The sequence below is a fragment of the Sitodiplosis mosellana genome, unplaced genomic scaffold (genome assembly GCF_009176505.1).
Source record: "Sitodiplosis mosellana isolate CC-2019 unplaced genomic scaffold, AAFC_SMos_1.0 Smas_scaffold_5712, whole genome shotgun sequence".
Classification (NCBI taxonomy): domain Eukaryota; kingdom Metazoa; phylum Arthropoda; class Insecta; order Diptera; family Cecidomyiidae; genus Sitodiplosis; species Sitodiplosis mosellana.
The window spans coordinates 195756-218297 of record NW_022600954.1 but is presented as its reverse complement, the minus strand read 5'-3'; the positions used below and the strand labels follow the sequence as shown (position 1 = coordinate 218297).

The 22542-nt window shown below is 34.8% G+C and overlaps 2 protein-coding genes across 2 annotated transcripts; both read right to left on the bottom strand.

Moving 5' to 3' along the window:
- Nucleotides 1-1554: 1554 nt before the first annotated feature.
- LOC129572905 (glucose dehydrogenase [FAD, quinone]-like) lies at nt 1555-10959 on the bottom strand. Its single transcript, XM_055453020.1, has 9 exons — nt 10795-10959; nt 10230-10696; nt 4150-4234; nt 3888-4053; nt 3350-3704; nt 2813-3264; nt 2507-2734; nt 2280-2417; nt 1555-2209 (listed from the first exon to the last, which is right to left on the bottom strand). The coding sequence occupies exons 1-9, from the start codon at nt 10957-10959 to the stop codon at nt 1995-1997; spliced, it is 2271 nt and encodes a 756-aa protein (XP_055308995.1). The 3' UTR covers nt 1555-1994.
- Nucleotides 10960-17308: 6349 nt separating this feature from the next.
- Nucleotides 17309-18924, bottom strand: LOC129572904 (polyglutamylase complex subunit TTLL1). Its single transcript, XM_055453019.1, has 5 exons — nt 18877-18924; nt 18597-18797; nt 18332-18519; nt 17868-18265; nt 17309-17800 (listed from the first exon to the last, which is right to left on the bottom strand). The coding sequence occupies exons 1-5, from the start codon at nt 18921-18923 to the stop codon at nt 17309-17311; spliced, it is 1326 nt and encodes a 441-aa protein (XP_055308994.1). The 5' UTR covers nt 18924.
- Between the last annotated feature and the right edge of the window lie 3618 nt (nt 18925-22542).

Here is a 22542-nt window from a genome sequence, read left to right as displayed (position 1 = left end):
ATTTTTGATACTGGGAAAGGTACATCAAGATCAGGCCCGTAGCGAGACCAAAATTCACGAGGGTGCTGAGCACCTGAATAATTTTTTTTCCATTGTTTTCACTATTTTGTATGTACAGTGCGCCCCCGCAAATTAGAAACCCGAGAATTAGAAAACCTCAGAAATTAGAAATTAATTTCAGGTTTGAAAAGAACTGTGTCCCGTTTTGGGCCATATGGCGTCTAGCAATGAGACCGGTACCAATGGATAGGGGGCAGCGAGTATAACAATAATATATGGGTTTCACGGCCCTAAGTTGTGGGCGGGGGGTTTTATTGGGATACAAAGTTAGTACTGGATTTGGGGTAGTTTTCGCTAAACATGGATTTTTCATGAATAAAGAGTCATTTTAGAAGGAAACTATGTATGGACGAAGTATTTATGCTGATGTCAAGAATCGATTGTCACTTTGGTTGGGGCTGCCCTTCAAGTCTGGGGTGCGTGGGAGGTAAAAATTGAAAAAAAAATCAAAAATACCCTAATTTGGGGTTGAAATTCAATTTACCGCCCAAAACTAATCACATATTTGGATTGCTCGGGAAAAGTTGACTATATGTCTCATACAACAAAAACCTGATCCGATCACTCCAAAGACTGTAAATTGCCCTTCAAAGATTGACCCTATATCATTCATGCTCCAGTATTTGGCCTTGTCTTCGGCCAATACCATTAACATATGAAAGTAGGCATTTATAGTGTGCCATTTTAATTTAGTTGTGTTTGTGCCTCGTTTTGTGTCAAAATGAGCAAAAATACACAACCGAACAAAAAGATCAATTAAATATATTATTTTCGTTATTATTGCTATTATTCAATTTTATTTATGTTTGACAGCCAATGTGCGTATTGCAAGTTGGGATTCGAACATGAAACTCGATGTAAATTCATAAGTCAAGGCTGAATTGAGTTTCTGAGAAATGGCTTGAATTTGAAATTTAGTTTGCAGCTCGGGGGCAACGTTTTTTTTTCTCAAAAAGAGTAAAATAAGGCATTTTGTCCATCAATTTATCTCAAGCAACGTTCAAATTACTACCATGTTTTTTAAATTAAAACCAATCTTCATCCATTTACATAGAAAAATTTCATTTCCAAAAGGGCAAAAATGAAGAGTATTTTCGCTAAGGGACAATTCAATTATGAAGCGGCATGTGATTGTGATAAAAATGTTGTTTACATTACAAATGTGAACGACCATCGAAACATGAAGAGAGAGCACGACTAAAGTTGACCGCGCTTCTTAAGGCATTATCTACATTTGGGCGGTTTGATTAATGGTCACGATCATCATAAAATCTTCTTCCGGAACATTTTCTTCCGTTGCATTCATTGGCCACAACGAACACAATGGCGAACTTATAAAATACTCCACCTATTTTTAATTTGAATTATTTTTTTTTATTCTACATCTTTCCTCTTTAAATTTTCCTCTTCGTTTCTTTTCTTCAAAATGAACCTTCATTTTTCATATAAATTTGAAAACATTTTTCAATAAAAACGACTTCTTCTTTCGGTTTATTAAACAAAATTCATTAAAAAAATAAAAACAAAAACGAATCAATTCGATGGGACGAATATGTACACAAAAGGACACTACATTGCTAAAATAGGGCAATCATTTGTTCCTTGATTATTATATACAAAATTCAAATGAATTCGTATAGACTTAATCTAAATTGTAATTAATTACATAATTGACTTTAGTCAAGGATGGGTTGTAACAACGTCCACCTTCATTGTTCAAATCTCTTTGTAGTGTAGTCCTATCGTTAAAATGTATCCCGTTTTCAAGTTTCACTGGTGATAAACCACGTCAATTGTCATGTATAAATAAATCGTTCGAGTGCATAAAAATCTCTTGTTTGCAGTCAATTGATTATAAAAGTTGGCTAGTTTCTCCTTAACTACCACAATTAAATAAAATTCATTAATAATGTCTACAGCTCTGTGTCTTTCGTTTAGGCAGCCGTTGCATTTGCATATAAGGTGGTAACTTTTCTCGCACTCGTAGCTGCTGCGACTGTTTCTATTACTTCTGCAACATGCGCTGCTTTTGCTGATCGTTCGGCACGAATAACTTCTTCTTGTAACCACAGCTCCTTGATTAAATCCGCTCCTTTCTCGCCTATCATCACGACTGGTGCATGGATATTCCCACTTGTAATCGTTGGCACTGGAAAGATAGAAAAATTGATTAAATTCGTACTCCGTTTCACCAACAGATCTAGTGGTAAAATACTCACTGATGCTAGCATCGATTACACGAAGTCCGCTCACACCATAAACCCGGAGTTGTGGATCGACGACAGCCCATGGATTAGTAGGCGGACCCATTTGAGCCGTACATGAATAGTGATAGATGGTCATTGTGTATTGTTTTACTGAAATGCAGAGAAAAAATTAATTTTCTGTCATCAAATGAATCTAAAAGGCAAATGAGATATTCTAATGAAATTGTGTAAAAACTCACTGACACACTCCCAGTACTCGTCGGTCATGAGTTCCAAATGTTTGCAATTTGGCAATGGCTTCGAATGAAAGCGTGATCCAAATCGTCTCAATGCTTGTGTTTCGGAAACGGCAATGGCTGCCTTCACTCCTTCTCTCATCACGTGCACATCGTCTGGATGTGTCAAGTAGTTATGATACAGCAATGGATATCGAAGTGGATTCTTTGAAACAATCTTAACGAAACCACCTGAAATGAGCCAAACACCAAACTTATTTTCCGTTTTTTTTTTTCAGAATAAAAAGAATCATGTCAAACTTCACTTACGGCTTCTTGGTCTCAATATCATTGGGAAAATGCCATAAACATCTTTGTATTCCAATTCCTTATATATTTCCTCGTAGAATTCCGGTTTAAGACCATGCGCATTTTTGACTTGTGGATCGGATGGTGTTGAACCACTAGTGAAAAATAGATTCATATCTGGCCAATCATCGGAATGATTTGCATATTTTGTATTAATAAATGAGGTAACTTCCAAGCCAACGCTACTGGTCAATGGTCCATCTTCGGTGATGGCATATCGAACGGCCGAATTCATATTGAACATTCGATTGAACAGGAAACTGACTTTCGGATCGATTCTAAATGCCAAACCACCGATAGCAATGTGATCTTGCAAATTGCGTCCAACACCCGGTGCATCGTGAATCACGGGAATGCCGACTTTTTCCAAATCAGCTCTTGGTCCAATGCCCGACAGCATTAACAAATGAGGACTTCATACATTTTTTTTAGAAATAAACACAATATTTGTTTCAATAACGGTATAAATATGTCGATTCGAAATTAATAATTCAGTACCTGTTGATTGCGCCAGCTGATAAAATTACTTCACGTTTCGCATAAACCGCCTGCTTCACTCCATTTCGAATGAACTCAACGCCGAGAGCTCGTTTCGATTCTTCATCGAAAATCACTTTGGTCACATGTGCATAGAGTGCAACGTGCAAATTTTTTCGCAGACGAACTGGCCGCAAGAATGCCTTGGCATCACTGCAACGAGCACCACGGCGCATTGTGAATTGATAAAAGGCAAATCCAGTTTGTTGTTCACCATTTATATCGACGATGTCATAGCCTAGTTCTTCACCCGCTTGTAAAAAGGCCGTTCCCAATGGTGTATTATACGGAGAATCTTGAACAGTGAGGTAGCCGCCTACGAAAGAAATTTGAATATAGCTTTTGTTGACAAAAACAGTAATAAAATGAAGAAAATTGATGATTTTCCAAATGAACCGATAAGAATAAATGCCCCGTTTTGTAGAACTAAAAAAACTTTTCTATGTCCCTCTTTAAATGAATGGAGATTTAAACAAACATGTCTTGATCACAAACGCACCTGTTCCATGATATCGTGGGTTTTTAGCCAAGTATGGATTTCGTTGATCCTCCGATTTGCGGAAGTATGGCAAAACATCTTCGTAACTCCATCCTGGATTGCCCAACGCTTCCCATTGGTCAAAGTCTCGTCGGTTGCCACGAACGTACAGCATGGTATTGAGGACCTAAAAAAGATTTCAAAAAAATTACTAACGCGTTGCTTGAATAGTTCGTAATTTCCAACAATTACGAAAACGATTTTCATTTTAAAAAAAACTCACTGATGATCCACCGATAACCTTGCCTCTTGTCCAACAGCATCGGTTGTCTTTCATTGCTTGGCATGCCGACGACTGTGGCTGAGTTCTGCAATAAAAAACCACACACACATAAAATAACGTTGACTACAAAAAACGCATTCGAAAGGTTTTCAATTACAAACACAGACTATTCAAATTAAGACAATCCAATCAAAAGAACGACAAAGGTGTGTTGTCTAAGTAAAATATGTGTATTTGATGGTAAAGGGGTCTAATCAAAAATGAAATACTCTATACAAGAGTAAGCATTCATTGTAAGGAGTTTCTCTGTCCACATTCTCACATAAGCAATATTTATTTTACCACTAGTCAGGCCGGCTGACTATCCAATGACGAGCTGACTGACCAATAGAAAATCGATAAGAATAAAAACGATAATTTGAATCATCCGTTAAGTAATAAGATGTGATTCAATTGCACCATATTGTTCGTTTGACAAAATCTCAATCTTTTCTCCTTGAATTTCAAACTTTAGTAACAGCACCTTGGCGTGTTTGATACATTACAGTGCAATATTGATATTTATTGCGTGCAATCAATGGAATGTCTTCGTTTTTCGGATTCAAGGAATGAAAAAATATTTACAACTATTTAATTTGGCCGCTAGTCTGACAATAACCATTTACATTTTGCCGAAATTTTAATAGTAAGTCAACACTCCAGGCCATAAAGTGCCATAAAATAGACAAATCAAGAGACAGTTCTGTGACTCAAAATCAGTCTCTGAGAAGAGATACGAATACAAAGACATAAAATACTACGTTTGAGCATAGGAGTATTGCAACGACCATAAAATATATGTATTTGATCAAGTTTATCAAGCTCTTTCCAAGATTATGCATAGTTTCGAACTTTGGTTCAAGCTCTACCATCTAAATGTACAGAAAAATAATTTACGGGCACGACGTTAGATGGCGTTTTTTCTGGTCAAAAAAGTTGCAATATCCCTTTGCGTTTGAGTTATGTGAAAATAAGTATATCAAACAGAAGCCAATGAAAAAAAGAAGAACACACGAGACCGCTTGTAGACAACACTTCATTTGTTTAGAGCCAATTAAGCTTGAGATCGTATGTAAATAAAGACAAAAATGTGATCTATGATGATTAATAAATTACTATTAGAGCCTACATCTACATTCACAATGTCTTGTCGATCATATCAATTCACACGTTACTATATTGTGAGGTTTTTCTCCCTGACGATTATAGAGTCATTGTACAAATAAGTTTCGGCTTATGTTGAATCAAACGTTTTACTGCTATTATGAATGCATTGAATGCCGCCTGCTTGCTGTAAATGAAGAGACTAATGCAAAACACAAATGAAAAAAGTCAATCCCAAAACCCAAAAGAGTCGCTCAACCATAGTTTTGGTTTGAATAATTTTAGGATGAAAAGAGAAATTAAGCCCACGCCACAACAATTTCAAGATTAATGTTTAGAGCCACACGCCAGATATCAAAACAGAGATTGAATTTATTACTATCTATTTAAAGGCTTATTATATAATTTAATCAGAGTATTTTATAAGCCATCAAATCAACAAAAAAGCGTTGAGCTTTGAAAAATTAATTGAGTTGGTTATATAAACCAAACTGTTTAGTTCCCATCGGATGTATGATAATTGTTTTTGGAACATTACTTAATTTGTTGAGTGCATCCGAGCGCATCAAATTTCATACGAATTTTTTGTTCTTCCCTATGAATTTTCGGCAAACGATGAAAGGCGTTACTATTTTCACTTACGCGCTGTCACCGTCATTAATTATTCCGGTTGCATGAAACGAATTATAACATAATTTGGTGTGCGTGTCTCGACCGAATCCGAACATGAAGAAACAGCAATGTCACGCATAATTTAAATTCAAGATGAAAAATTTGATTTTTTAAGCATCTGCATAACACTTCAATTGATTGCTATTCTGAAGATAGTCGAGAGGAATGAATGCTTCGCAAAAGCAGCTACGCCAAAGCAGCTTCGGGCAATGCATGACTTCGGCTTCTAATTAATCTGCAATCGATTCTTTGTTTTTGTTTTGTCCAAAATGCGTGAATGTCATTTTACACATATTTTATGTTACGAGTTTTACGGTCATTTATTACCTCAGAATAATCACGTAAAGCATGACAACTTGAAGCAAAATAATATAACACGAAATGGATGTGAACACTGGTCACTTCGTATGCAGCCGTATAAAAATGATAGATCAAAGCTGATAAAAATGTCGTACTGTTACAGTAACCTACTGTACAGTAGCAGTAGCAGTAGCGTAGCCATAGCGTTAATAGTATGGGAAAAAAGTAGTTTTGTGGTTTTCATCCACAAGAAACCACACAATTATCTCGATTTGACCTTGAGCCTATTTCTTTTGGTATATGACTGTTGTTTTGTTCTGGAAATTGGTTTGTTTTCACTAAGATTGAATGTCAATCGTACACTTAAACACATTGGCATTTTTACTCAAAATCTCTGATTTTTCTTTAGTTCTTTCTTCGGGTCAAATTGCCAAGTGCGCTTGTTTTAAATTTTCCACTTCTTTGAATTTCCTCTTTTACTGTGCTTTGAACTGTATCACCTATCGCGTCGCGGTCATCATAAACATTCATCCAAAATATACCAGATTTAATACCATGACCGATCGCTGTCATCGCGACAGAATGGATTTTTTTCTCCAAGTAAAGAGTCATTTCGTCATTACAATTTCAGTTATCTAATTTTATAATATATTTGACGCTACTAACTGAGAAAAGGTTTCACAAAACGCATTGGATATCACAAAATTACACAATTTTTGTGGCTTGCGTGTGGTTTGTCACCAATCAAACACCAATCTGCCGAATCACAAACCAGCAAATGCATTTTTTCGGGTAATTTTAATGGTTTTGAAACGATGACGCAAAATAAATGTAATTAAAATATACATTTGGTCAATAAAACCAAGAGTAATTCTTTTCAAACTTTGTAAAAAGAGGCGATTTCCAATTTACAGCCAAAAATTGTGTTACTTATTTATGCGAAGAAATAAGTGGCGGCTTTGAAAATTCCGAGATTATTTCATAAAAATTTTAGCATGGTCATACACTTTTATCCGCTTTTATGGTTGGGAAAGAGGATTTGAACTACAAAATCTTAATCCGATCCACGTGAATTTTGGGACTGTTTGCGTGTACAATTGAATTGTTCATCAGAGCTAGAGGATAAAGTGACACTTATTATGGGTGACCCAAACTGATCTAACGATTAATGATCGCAATCAATGATGTAACGAAACTTTATGCGAGTTTAGCTTAGTTTTTCTATGTACAATTCTTATCCTCTCGAAACCAATCAGCAAAAAGTAAATGTTCGTAAATGATCGCAACCAAAAACTAAAAAGAATGAAGAACATTACGGATACAAAAGGGAAAAATGTGAAATGTTCTATGAAAACTGCAAATCAAATTATGCAATATTAATGCTGCAACCTTTGATCTTATCACTAATTCGCTCAATGTGAATGTTTCAAATGACAGGCTATTAAATCATAATTTGAGCAATTGAGCTAAAAGAAAGTATTTGTTTCTCGTAACATTTCACACTTTATCTGCGCATCCAACAAATGTGTGTTATTACATCAACCGGTTACTGATCAATTTGGCATGAAATGCAAACACGTTAAACGTGAAGGTGTTGTATAGTCAATGAGCATATGCATTTATGCAAATAATGTAAAATAAATGTGAATTATTGATTAGATATCGATAATAAATTGATGAACGATGTCATTTTGTTGAATCTCTTAATTCTGAAAATGTGACGCGTTTTTTTTTTCTTTCATCGATGTATCAAAAAATAGGCATCGACGGGATTTTACTTTCATATCATCTGTTATTTTTGTTTCGAGTATAAGACACTTTTTCTTTGTTATCACGATGCGAAAATCAAATTAAAAGCAACAAATCGAATTACATAATTTCGCCGAAATAAGTAATCTAACGAGTTTTAAACCTCGAAAATATGTCATTCATCATTAAACCAGCAAATGAAAGTGATCGCTTGAATTTGTATCAAGGAAAACAGTAACATTTGAAAAATATAGGTGATTTGGATAGAGTTTTTCTAATTGATGCGTCCATTGTGGCAGTGTTTTTTGATAGCATAGATATGAAAAGCAGCCTTGAAACCAGTTCATTCGATCGCATTGAATAATCGACTAAAATGAATCTGCAAACATTCACCTCGACTGAACGAACTGGTTGTTTGTAGACGCTACTCGTTTGAAAGAGATAATAAGAAAAAAACAACGTAATAATACATAATAGATGTGTGTTGGCAGTGGTTCAAATTGTGAGCAAAACACTTGGCCATCGGTTCCGATCCATTTAGGGCACATTTCCATTTGATATGAACCGAATGTTTCGAAAGGCGATATTTCACGCGATAGTGAATAACCCATAGATCTAAATCAATGAAAGTAACCCTCCGAAATTGTGTTATTCGTTGTTTTTGAAGCAAATGAAAGAGTAAACAAATACTTTTTTTCAAGGAACTTGCATCCGTCACATTAGTCATTATTTAATTAGAATGAAAAGTTTCGAAGAAATTGGAACATTCATTTGGCAAACGAAAATTGATGGTGTATTTGTTGGTCTCCAACGTGTCGGCACTTCGTGTTCTGTTGTTGCACACAAAATGAATGGCAAAAAAATTATTGCCAACACAAAAGAAAAGCGACAACAAAAATCGATGCACCATTTCGTATGGCTGCAAATGTCCCCAATCATTGCGCATAATTTGCAATGTCTTATTTTTTGTCGCACAAACAATAAAAATGGCTTCTACTGTGGTGGCTTATGTTTTTTCAACCGATACGTTGCCATACTTCTTTCTTTCTCTATCTATCGAGCTCTCGATGGTACCATAAAACCAGTGTGATGAAACAAAGTCGAAATGTTCCGGTAATAGTAAACTTGCTGTGGCAATCTCAGCCGCGAACAAGAAAAGTAAAAACACCGGCTTACGTTGTTGAACACTCTGTTGTTGTCGCTGTATATCGTAATATGTATGTATGATTTTGCTATTTCCGCTCGGGATTATCTCATTTCGAATTGTAAAAGAGATTCACATATTTCTTTCTCATTTTTTATCTATTGTTATAAAAATTTGTGATCTTATACGCATATTCGTCGATAATTTTGTTCGAATATCTCACATTCATATTAGAACCAAATTATCAACGAGTTTGCATTTAAGATCGCTTTCTTTGTAACTTCTAACCTGCATCGTAGTAGTAAAATGTGTGCGCCGCCCTTGTGAAAAAAATATTTACCGGATTTCTATGCGTATTATGACTGGAATTCCAAATGAATTTTCAATCGATTCCAGTCGATTTCAATTAAATTTGAATAAATTAAATCAAGTTGGCCGATTTAGTCAGTTAAATCTTTTAACTATGACTCAAATTCCAGTCAGAGTAAGTACAGAATATAGTCAAAATGTGCCAAAATAGTTAATTGTTGCACTAGTCACTAATAAATAGTTTAAAAAAAGGGAAAATGTTTTTAAAAAAGTCCAAAAATGTGCTCGAGGGTGATGGCATTAAACGCGGTGACCAGAAGAATGAGTGCATCGGATTATGTGTTTCTAACACAGTAAAATGGTCATGGTCGATTTGGATGGACCGAAAATGTTTGACCGAATAAATAGAAAGAAGCGCCCAAATATTTTGATTCCATTTCAAACCAATCGAAATCATCCGTTTGGTTTTGATGAAATTTTACTATCAAACCTATGGCATTTTTAATGAATCAAAATAAAAGCACCGAATATTATAATTTTGGTTTTTCAGTGAATTTCATCACTCCGGTTGAGATGGTCATTTATGTGAGATAAATATGTGAATGGTGGCGATGATAAATGGAACAGAAAAAAAAATGATAAAACATATTATTCACAATGAGGCAAAGACAAGAATGCGTTTGAGCTGAACAAATCTACCGTCACCTCAATCTCACCCATGGAAATAGAAAAAATAAAGCGTTACAAAATGCCATATTTTTACCTATATTTCCAATCCAATTTGCTCTTATGCAAGTAAAGCGACAGAATCGGCACATCAGATATTTCCGTTTCATGCCCGCCGGCCTCAAGTAGTAACACTTTCCAGCTGCTGATCTCACTCAATCGATTCGCCAGCACTGATCCGGCTGACCCTCCGCCTACTATGACGAAGTCGTAGTCCGGATCGATTTGTTTCATATTGAATGGTCGATTTTCGGGATCGAAAAAGTCATAGTTGTAGTAGACAAGAGAAGCAATTAAAACCGGCAAAATGGAAATCTTTCCAACTCCAATGATGGCTGTGGCTGCTTTCAGAGCGATTGCAACGGTTGCCGTAAGTTTTCCGGCACCAATAACAACTGGCGCAACAATTGGTGTTGCTTTCAATAGAGTTGATCCTATTCCGGTAACAGCAGCTGCCTTCGCTGAAATAATTTTTCCCGAAGTTCCCAAGACGGCCGGAACCACCTATGACATGGATTGATGTATGATTAATAAAGACTCACATCAAGTAATTTGGATTCTATGGCTCAGAAATGATTTAATTATGATGAGAAGAGCCTTACCTTTGATGCAACACCCGAAACAAGGGCTTTTCCCGCCCCTGCGACTACACTCGATGCGGCTGATTTCACAGCCGAGGTGACTACCGTCGAAGCGGCCCCAGCAACAGCTGGAATAGCAGCTTTAGCAGCGCTTGCACTGGCCGAAGCCAAAAATTGAATCACCATGCTTGTGTCACGGAAATCAAACTATCGATAAATTATTCCTAGTCGGCAAATTTACACGTATTAAATCTCTTTTCTCCGCAAAAATGCTAATGTTTTCTATCGATTTCGCGTTTTTTTCTTCTTTTTGCTGCGGCTTATCTCTTTCTTTCGAATAATTTCACATTCACTAATCAATGTGGTATTTCTGTCATCAATGGAGGTAGTTTATCGTTGGTTTTTACGTAAACGAACATCACTTTCATTAGTTTTCAATAAAAACTTTTCATTGATTCGATAATAAGTTTTCTACGTTTCATTGATAATGATTACAGTTCACTTCAAATTAACTCGAGCCGACATTAATCGAATTTTAACTGAACTATTATTGCAATCACAGCCCGGTGTGTTTCTATTTTTTATCAGTGTCGACTGTCATATAGCAGTTGATTTACCGTTATTTCATCTTTAATGACTTTTCATTTAATAAACACATTGTAATTAGTTCTAGCTGATGCATTAAATCAATTAATCACCGGATTGTTAAAAGTCACTTTTGTTTTTTTTCTCTTTTGTCTTCGATACATACAAAGACAATGTGAATATTTGCTCAATTCACTTATTTTTAAATGCGACACTCTTTAATCGCATTTTAAACTCTGATTAGCTCTTTGATTTTTTCCGTCATGCCGACAATTCAGCTTATTACATTTTAATTAACCTTCTAAACACGATCTCTACTCCGATAAAGTGTAACTAATTTGAAATCGACTGAAATTCATATCATTCACTTTCGATATTTTTAGAGAAACTATTTTATCTAATCAGGAATCTACTTCAGATAGGCGTAAATTGCACGAGTCATACGTGAGTAAACAATGAATAAAACCGAAGATGCAACCATTCATAGGAAGAAACGGCAAAAAATATACAACAGAAAATTGCAAGCATGTGCGTGCGCGAATGTTTTGTTACTATCTTAATATAGGAAATCAAATGAGATAATTGGTGAAATACGTGATACAATTCCAAATAGATCTCGGACACAACTTCAGTAGCAACCGCTTACGCTCATTGTGAACAAAACAAACGAAGCGTCCAATAAAATAACCGTTTCAACTGTACCGTAGCAGTGATCAAAACCGACTGTTTACCAATTGTTTTGAGTATCAAACAAACGAAACAATACCTCACTATCCGGCCTCTCATTTACCATAACACAAACACACATAGAGACTCACAGTTGAATCACTCACCTCACAGACAATCCAACTCGCGTCTCTCAGAATTAAAATTTGCAAGATAAAACGCGATGCGAAAGATGAATGGAAGAGAAAGAGAGAGAGAGGGAGAGAGTAATCAAAATCATATGTGTCGCACCAAGACAACTATCGTCTCCAAAGACGAGAAGTATATGAAGTGTGCTATTGGGTCGGCACACACACAACTCTGCGCGGTCCGTGCATGCTCCAACGGTTACAAGGCGCAAGCATGGCATTTTTCCATAATCGAAAAGTGAATTTATGACGATTCATGCATTTATGTGTACTTCAGCACATCCACACATACACACAAAATGCATGCAGCACTCTTCCATATTATTTAATACGTGCAAAAAGTGCCGATTGAAATGAAATTCATCAAGTTTGAGCAATTGAATGTACATCATTTGGTCGTAATTCTGTGATGCAGGCCAAACTGTTCATCGTCCAACAATAGACAAATGCCAATGTGATCTTTGCTAAACTATATGATATCCGTTACGTTTTTTTTATGAAGATTATGTTACCAAACCCAATGCTTCACCTCTTTTCTCTTTCTTCTCGAAATTTGCATAATTTGTGTTCATCAAAGGTGAATCAATTCCAATGAAAGAATGTGTGAGAAAAGTGTGTGAAGGGAAAGATGTGTGTGTTTGTGTGTGTGTGTGTATGACTTACTTTATACGGCTAAATTAAAAACGATATTGTTTCAATCTGTAGAGTCTAATAGCTAATAAGCAACTTTGGATGTCATGAATTTTTCATTTGATAATTGAATTATGACTTTGTTTCTCTTTTACATTTCGGTTGAATTGTTAACCATTAATTATTGATTAATCATAAATTACGATTCATGATACATTAGACTCTTTATATATTTCTGAAAGTTATTGGTATCAACCTGTATAGGTCACATACCTGAAGAAAATCTCAACTTGTTAAACAAATCATATGTGTCGCTGAGAATACCAGAAGTGTTTGCACTGAAGCGTAAACGAAGGGTTGGAACAGTGATATGATCGGCACATGAGCACCATCTCTACTGATTGTCATTATTGCCATATAAATGAATAGAATGTCTACTTCTTCTTCTTCTTTTTCTCAACATCAATTGCATACGACTTATGGTAACTCTCCGTAATCATTAGAGGTGGCGCTACTTATGCGCATCAATTGACTTTTGCATTGGCTCTTATGTACTGTGCGTACCTTTTGAGCGTAACATGAAATTTGTTTCTTAAAAAAGTTTTTTTTTCACTTTCCCAAAGAGCATTTTACACTAGATAGAATGAGTTTTGAAATTCCGATTATGTTTTTAGGCAATTTTGAAATATGTGTCATTTTGGGTAACGAAGCCGATAGCATTTCACTCTTTTTACTCGCATCAACCGGATTCCTTCAGCGGTGATTCATTAAAAATGCATAAAAAGAATTGCTGTAAATGACATGGCAGAACAGTAGTTTTCTCTTCGCGTGTTCCTGTTTGTTTTGTAAAGAGTTTGTTTGTTTTAGAATAATGAATGTATGTGAATACATTCCTTCGAAAATATGAAAAAATGGCCTTCAATTAGTAATAGAGTCAGTTTATTATTTTCAATTGATAAAATAGTCGAGGGGGAAAGAAAACAAAACTGTTAACTAGGAATCTAAACACTAAACACGATAAACCTGCTGTTCCACTGACCGTCGAATCCCACAAACAAAAGAATACACAGAAGATTCGCACGAAATGGACGACAAGAACAACAACAATGACATTGGAAAACATTGAAGTCCATTTCCATGTGTCTAACCCCTATAAAATTGTCTACAAACATGCAAAACATCAAAATTAAATTGGGATATTTTCGATTTATTTTCCAAAACGCCTGTGAAAACTTTAAGAAAATTGTTGAAATAAATTTAGAGGTCACAAACAACAATTCCTAGTTTAACTAATCAATATCCGATGGGAAAATTTTGAAATGGGCATGAAATAGTGCAACGATAAAGCTTTTGAGCACGCCAAACGGTACGAGACGTTCAGTTGTTAGAAATTCTTTACAGAAAACCACGAAAGTTTCGCAACTCGTAACACATGAATGTGAATGTGTTTAAACTACTTTTCAATAAATTTCAATATCTCAAAAATGATTATTTATCCGAAACGCCGCGACAAAAATGGCAATTCGTTCGAAGTGGTGATATATTTATATTAAGTTATATCGGTTGTGACTTTATGGGTCCACATTTTATGTTGACGCTGAAGAGTGCAATTCCAGGTTTTCTTGCAACAAATTACATCGTTCTCATGTTCTATACGATGTACTATTACCGAGATGAGCCCCTAATAGCGATGCAATCCACATCATTGCTCGGTCTTGTAATACCGGTGAGCTATCAGCTTGAATTTTATTTTTTTAATAATAACAAATCAATTTATCTTGAAATATAAAAAAATAACCATCATTTATTATAGAGCTTAATCGTGAATGGCCTTATATTGATACCATCCACTCGAATACAATTCTATCGCATTTACAATTTTGCTGGCGATTTTATCTACAATATTAACGACTTCACACTGAAAACTAATAAAGTTTGTGATGAAAAAACTGTCGATCTACTCATTGATTCAATCAAAATTGTCCTTCTCATTTTAATTTCATTGTTTCTAATGTATTGTGTGCCATTTTATAACATGTTTATCCTGGATAACTACGATCTAATCATCTCACCAATTTATACTATTGGAAATTTTTTATGCAGCCCGGACTGTTGTGTTACACGATTTCAGCTTCGATTTTTCTGTATCTAAAGGTTTGCATTTGTTTGAAATATCATAATTAGAGTTGGATTCTTATTTTTAACATCATTCAATTAAGGATGATTGGGGTGCTGGACCTGGATCGGCCGCTTGTGCCTATATACAACTTCTAATCTTGTGCGGCATTGGCGTAAAAGTGGCTGATGCAGTAATATATGAATTGAATTGAAATTGAATTCTAGAGGAATATCACGCTCCTGAATCTTGTGAGATATTTGAGATATTTGAAATAAACATCAATTGTATGACATATTTTCGAATATTTCGAATAAATAAATCAGATTTTTGTGGATTTTGGGTCTTATATCTTTGAGATTTTTTGCATTAAATCCGAATAAATACATTTAAATATCATTCATAATCACAAAAATCCACAATATTCCGCCGTATTCACAAATATCCACCATATTTCATACGACAGATTCTTAGAGATAAATTGGATTTTTTTGCAATATTTAAAATAATTTAAGCGTGATATTCCCCTAGATTGAATTTTTTCAATTTAATTCAGACATTTCCTCGTAGAATAACACCGTAGTAGATGCCTTGAATCAATTTTCTACATATTTGCTGCCAATCCAAAAACATAAGATGTTGGTACTAGTGTTAGGTCGCATGCAATATGGAGCAAAAATCAGAATGAGACCCCTTTCAGAACTGAACTATGCAAAGACAACTTATGTAAATTCATTTGGGCAAAAATTATAAAAAGCCTAATTCAAAGATGTTAACCCGGGCGTTAATGGGTTAATACAAATTTTTAATAATGATCATAGTATTTTCCAGTTTTCAAAAATGATTTACAGTTTCCTGATGTATGTAATTCAGCTAACTGATTGAAAATTGAAATAAAAAATGCTTTTGATTTTCTATGAACCGTTTTTAAAGACATTTAACTTAGGAGCAGCATGAAATTAAAAAAATACTGATGAAAATACAAAAAGCGAATAGAATGTTTTAATTGTTTTAATTGTAGGAATTTTAATCATTTCGAATATCATCATTCAAACACATACAATTTCAGCAGAATCCCAAACCAAATGAGCAATGACCATTATGTTAAAAACATCTTCAAAAATGATTTTAATTACATTTTGTAAGTGGTTCCATTGGATTTTATATATCCCGATTGCCATTTATCAATAAAGAATAAAGAATAGCCGAAGAAAAAAAGATAAATTTTCTCACGCTGTTTAAATGAAACACAAAGAAATAGAATTGCATTGTAGCTTTCCATGAAATGGTTAAATCGTCACCACTGGGCACTTCCCAACGCGATTCGTGACTCATACATCTTAGATGAGTATATATATATACCAATCATTCAATACAGGTGAGCCGCGATTGTTTCGACCATTTTTTGATGCTGAGTCTTTACAGTTTTGACCAATTTGTATGTATAGTTTCCATTATCAGGGATTGAAACAATTGAGGCTCGCTTGTACGTGCAAATCGTTGAAAACCAGTTAAAGAGAATGGTCTTTCATCCATGTCAATACAGAACTAAAGACAATTTCAGATACAATTACTAACAATACAAGCTACTCAAAGCTGTTTCTTTTGTCAGGTTTTCAAATCAAAACTGAGAGATACTTATAGTTTTCCCAACATATTTCGATTTTTTTCAGAAAAAGTGTTTTTCAACAAAATTCGATTTTGAAAATCTGGGGTTTTAAATTCGGATTTTGTTTAGTTTCTCACGAAGAATTTTGTTGAAGCTTCGATTGAGCATTTTGAAAAATTAACCCAAAAATGCTAGTTAATAACATATTTTCGTTATTAACCTGGCAAATTTTTCAAAACGACTCATCATAAATGAAAACTGAAACCACCATAAAATTCTTCATGAAAAATTGAACAAAATTCAATTCCAAAACCTCGAAATTTCAAAATCGATTTTTGTTAAAAACACTTCTTCTGAAAAAATCGAAATATGTTAGGAAAACTATAGAGATAATAATTAAATCAATTTCTTTGATGGTTTGTGTTGCGATTGTATGGCGTTCATTATCTCCAGTTCCATATTTGTCGCATTTGCCGGCGACACTGTGCATTTGAGGTTTACTCACGATCCATTGTTTCTAAGGACCCCCAATATTCTTGTGCCGAAATCAAAAATGAAACAAAATTGGGACCATATTACATGAAGTAATCATTTAAAGTATCGCGAAGTTAAATTTGAAGAAATATTCGGACACGGTGTCGGACTAAAGCAATGTACGAAAGCCATTTTTTGGTAAATAGAATAAAAAATAAAACAGGTCAACTTATCTTAATATCTTTATTGAACTTCTAATGTCTGAAATTATTTCCAACGATTGCTGCCAGTCGTTTGTCTGATATTTCTTTCCCGTTGTTGATTTTGGCCGCTTTCTTCATGTGCTGTCAATTCCTCATCTAGAAGCAATTCAAAATTACCCAATGAATCTGCGTCTGGTACTTTGTTCCAGCGAACATCTGGTAGTCCACTTTTCGGTAGAACAATCGATAAAATATTATCGATCAGTTTATATTTGAGAATTCGATCGTTAACCGTAGTTGATGTCAAAGACGGTGATGCGTTTACTTCCACAAGCCATGGCTTGAGCGTATTATCAATGATTATGTCGTAGCCATAGCATTCAAAACAATGTCGATCCGCAACCATTACCGGCGCCACAGCACGTAATGAATGAACAATTAACCACGAAATGTTCCCGAACAATTTATCAGTGACTTCTTTACCGCGTGTGCCTTCAAGAAACAATTTCAAATTTTGTACAGACCATTTACCACCATGTAATGTGTTGTACTCGCCCTAGAGAAAAAAGTCAAAATTTTAATTATTTCCGATTAGAATATGGGTTTTTCTAAAAAAAACTTACCCCATGTTTTTGGACGCTAACATTGGTTAAGTGAACGTACATATTATCTAGCTCTGTAACGCTCGTATCATATTTCACCGTACAAAAACGGCAAAACCCCAATTTAAACAAATAGGCTTTGAGTGGACGAAACGATGTTACAAGCACGTATAATCGCAAGTCGAACTTTTTGCCTCCAATCAATAGCGGGTTGTCAATATATCTTGAAATGACGTAACTTTCTTTTCCAGACGTGATTTGTGGATTGAATGCATTACTCCGAGCTTCACGTGACCATTTTTTCAATTTCGATAATTTATTAATCAAAAAAATACCAGCTCCCTGTGACTTCCCACACGGTTTCATTATCCACGTTGTTTGTGGATTTTTTCTGTATTCCTCAACAAACATGTTATAATCTGAAAGAGAATTTGGAAATTCGTACAAGAAAGAGGATATTATACCACGTGTAAATGTTTATGTACCAGCAGGTAGAACAAATGTAGTTGGTATAAAGTCCAAGTAAAGATACTTCAATCCAGCAACACCAGTATCGATCTTTTCAGCCAATGCACTACTGTCTCTTTCTAAATCTTTACGATAGCGTTTGATATTTTTCACCAATAGATCCTTCCTTGACAGTTCATAGTGGTTTGGAAAGTGATTTATAATCCTTAAAAAAGGTGAATCAAAACCACACAATTAATTTCCCAATTGTTCCAATTTTTTTACCATTTTTGTTTTCTTTACTGATTATCTTGCATGCGGTAGCCACTTTCAACGCTGAAAATATTTCGACAAGTTGTTGTGCTGGCCCAATAGAAATTCCATTCGTCTTCGGCACTCACAGATTGCCAACTTCGTTTTTCAAAATTACTAATCAACACTGACTTGTCCATGTCAGTACAATATGCAATTTTCACTCGTTCATTTATCAGATGCGGCACAACTCTACAGAATATGAATTGATTAAATAATGAAACTTTGATTGTAACAGTTGTTTATTTTTGGTTTTTAACATTTAATTCACCTTCCGTATAAATAGGCTGTGCCTTTCTTTAAATCATGATGAGCCATTTTCAACTATATTTCCTATCAATTGTGTGGAACTATCTAAATCAATATATTTACAAACAATTGTATTCTCCATGGTTACCAATGCGAACCCTGTTACACATATCAACTGGTTGCTATCATGTATGAATTAGCGCGAAACAGTTTGTGTCAACATTTTATGGCGATATTCTATCCATGTGTGCTGGTTTAGTGGATATTCTTAGTCTAACCAAAAAGCTAATAGGAATCGACTTTCGAATGTATCTCCCTCATTTGAAGATGTTGGTGATTAAAACTGTGCATTTTTAGAGGCATAAATAAGAACGATTTAGCGTCTTCAAATTTTTTTAGGTCTCTTATACCATTATGGTATTCAATGAAATGTTGAATGAAATTCAACTAAGAAAAGGATAATTCGGTGATAGAAACACCATGGCAAAGGGAACCGGTAGATTCTATAGCAAATTCATATCACTTCAAAATGATTTCTCTTAAAAAATGTCTAATATATATTGCCTTTTTCTTTTTTTTCACCATGATCCATCGTTTTATAATTATTTTTCGTCATTTGTTATTTTTTTGGCATTTTGCGAGTAAGGAGAAATCTTTTTGTATGGTACGAACCGTAAGCTATATAGTCGTGAATGTCTCAAATGTTGCATACCTTTCGGCGTTTTAAGATCCATCGACACTTTTCAGTTGCTAAGCAAAAAGTCCATGTTCAAAGAAGCGATTAATAATATCAAATGATTAATTTGAGCCTCTGATATCGAAAATGTCATCAATAAATTTTATTTCCAAAAACGTAGTACTTATTCTGTACAAAAACGTTACAAAAATTGGTTTGCAAGCAAAACGCTAAATTCCTTTTCAGGAGACATCCTGATGCCCAATATATTTTGTAATTTCATATATTTCATCAGCTTGAACGTGAGAAAACAAATGTCATTCTTGTTTTTTTAAGTAAAATGCACAAAATGTTCACAGAAACATCGATTTAGACAATTCAAGATGTGTTAATAGTCACTTCGAAAATTGTACGTAAACGTGACGTAAGTTTTTCACGTTCATATTCCAAATGTATGTTGCCATTGAATGTGATGAACAAATAAAATTCAAATAGAAGTAAATCACAGAAAAATGGATCAAAACATTATTGAAAAGATGAAATTTTATTCATATGTTATGGAATGAAAATTTCTCATTGAGAAATTATTCGTTCGATGAAAGCCTGTGAGAGTCTATAACATGTCTTGCTATTTCGTTTCCATACATGTTGAATAATGCAATATGGCTGTCGTGCAGATTTTTGTTGTTCTTATTGAGATATTTTGCGTGGCTGACCGCCAGCTACTCTGCACAATGCCGTTCCAAATTTCTCCGCTGAAATGACGAACCTGAGATGAATCAACCGAACTTCTATGCTTGTATTTTACTCTACTTTGTTTAGGACCACACACATAGACTATCATGCTTATGCGCCGTTCGCGTGGCTGCACATTGCCCAATGAACACGCTTCGCGGCGAATATTCATATTAAGCCGCCCACCAACACTTTCATAGGAACATTTTTTCGGCTACACACAAGTTGTGTGAGTGACACAATTTGTGATACAACCTTACTTCTGTAGCTAACTCAATATTCAACGTCCTTCCAAGTGTTGTTCACGAATACAGTGAAGTAAAACGCGCAAAGTGTAATGTGTTGCCTCAGTTCGAAATATTATTTTTCAAACGAAATATTCGTAAAAATAGTTTAGCATTTTTGCCAATTTTTAAGACGAGATAGCTTAAAATAGATTTTAAATAGATAATTAAGAGGGAAGCAAAATGCAAAAAACGTAAGAACAAAATCGAAAGAAAATTGTCCAAATAAATCAGTCAATTACTTTCTTACCAGATTTGTTTAGCTCTTTTTCCATGTGGCATTGAGACAATTGGAAATTCCTCTGGAAAATTCGAACACTATTTTGAATGGTACTGGTCACTGAAAGAAGAATGGATTGACTTTAGTTCAAAAAATATTTTCGAATTAATGTGTTGACACGGCGACGCTATATTTAACTGCATTTTATCAGCATTTCAATTTTCCTCGTGAAATTTTGGTTGTAGTGAGATTTTGGCGAATGAAACGATTGGTCAAGTGTCGGTGAGAATATTCGAAAACACCAGAGTTTTCTCTTTTTCATTCGATTGAATTTTGTGAACGCAACAAAAATGTGTGTTACTTCTCGAACGAATTGAATGGAAATCAAGCGGAGAAAAGTGGTATGTTTTGATGGAACGAATTCTGAGAGAAAATATTTTGTGCTAACAAAAATATCGTGTTTAATATACAAACATTCTTTGTTTTCATAATAATAATTTGTTTGGAATTTCATTCATTTCAAGAAAATATGTTGACTTCATAAACTTCGAAAAAATTGATTCAGAAATGATTGCATTAATGCGTATTAAATTAGAAGCGGCAATACTGTTCGAAAAGTGAATGGCGGCTCTGATTCATAGCGGCGTGTGTGCGTGATATCACAGCGAGATCAAGCCATTGAAAGGGAGAAATTTCGTGAACATTCAATATGGCGTTCATATTTTTATTCCATCTTATTCTAGCCGTTCGCCTCGTTTCGTGTTCGCGATGATGTCATGTTCAAAGCTCCACGCATTCCTTTCTCTTCGTTCTGCTTAGTAACATTCGCAGGGGAAACGACATAACGATGTCAGGGAAGACGACGCATACATTCACATGTAATCGGTTCGGCTCTCACGAGCGAATACGATCGCGATTCGGCCATTTTTCAACGTTCTATGTTGCACACTAGCAACAGCAACTTCTCAAAGCAGTCTCCATGTCATTCGTGAAGTTTCTCTCGATTTGATCGATTCATTTTTTCATTCCAAAATTTTCCGCTGCCATTTTTGTTCTTCAAAAATTACCATTCTACGTTTTCGGAACAAAAATGCATTTCCAAAATCCTTTTTCAATGCATTAAAGTTCAAGTGATATTTCAGTAGCATTTTTCACAATAAATATGTGAGAATCATTTTGGAGCTGACATCATAATCTTAACAAAGTGAACTGTGTTTGATTTCATATGCAGTCGGACTAATTTCGTCGATGATATTCATTTGCATCAGCGGAAAATAATTTTTTCAAGAAAAAAACCGATCGGTGATAAAACTTCAAGAGACGATAAATTTTCTTCATAAAATCGCGTCTGGGCGACCGCCAATGCATTTGTCTGTGCATTTCGGAGAAAGAATTTTGTGTGTGGAGATTTTTGCTGCTGCATCGCAATCGCTTTTACTCAAGTTATGGGTTTTGGACCCAACCTAATTGAAATTCATTCAATTTTGCGCAAATGGATTGGGTTGAATGGTGAGTAAACTCAAATGGAAAACGAAATAAATGTAGCAAAACCATCAGTAAATAAGTTGGGTTGTTTCAAAGGAATCATTCATTTTGAAATTTGGCTATTCCACAATTCAATGAAAAAATATTCTACGCAAAATTTAGAAGAGCCAAATCTCATGAAGTCAGTCAGTCCAAATAAAGTTCGCTTGGTGAAATATTTCGTGGATCCCAAAAGATATTTCTTTTTCGCTCTATATTTTCCAGAATAAAAGAATGCAATCGGAAATG

Excerpts from the sequence above, each read along its gene's own strand:
- LOC129572905 (XM_055453020.1), bottom strand. The coding sequence starts at position 10,959 with ATGGTGATTCAATTTTTGGCTTCGGCCAGTGCAAGCGCTGCTAAAGCT. Across the intron at positions 3,265-3,349 it reads TCAGCTGGCGCAATCAACAG|TCCTCATTTGTTAATGCTGT; the intron begins GTACTGAATTAT and ends AAATGTATGAAG. Across the intron at positions 2,210-2,279 it reads TGTAATCGATGCTAGCATCA|TGCCAACGATTACAAGTGGG; the intron begins GTGAGTATTTTA and ends CTATCTTTCCAG.
- LOC129572904 (XM_055453019.1), bottom strand. The coding sequence starts at position 18,923 with ATGGCTCATCATGATTTAAAGAAAGGCACAGCCTATTTATACGGAAG. Across the intron at positions 18,520-18,596 it reads TACCGCATGCAAGATAATCA|GATTATAAATCACTTTCCAA; the intron begins GTAAAGAAAACA and ends ACCTTTTTTAAG. Across the intron at positions 18,266-18,331 it reads TACATTTGTTCTACCTGCTG|ATTATAACATGTTTGTTGAG; the intron begins GTACATAAACAT and ends ATTCTCTTTCAG.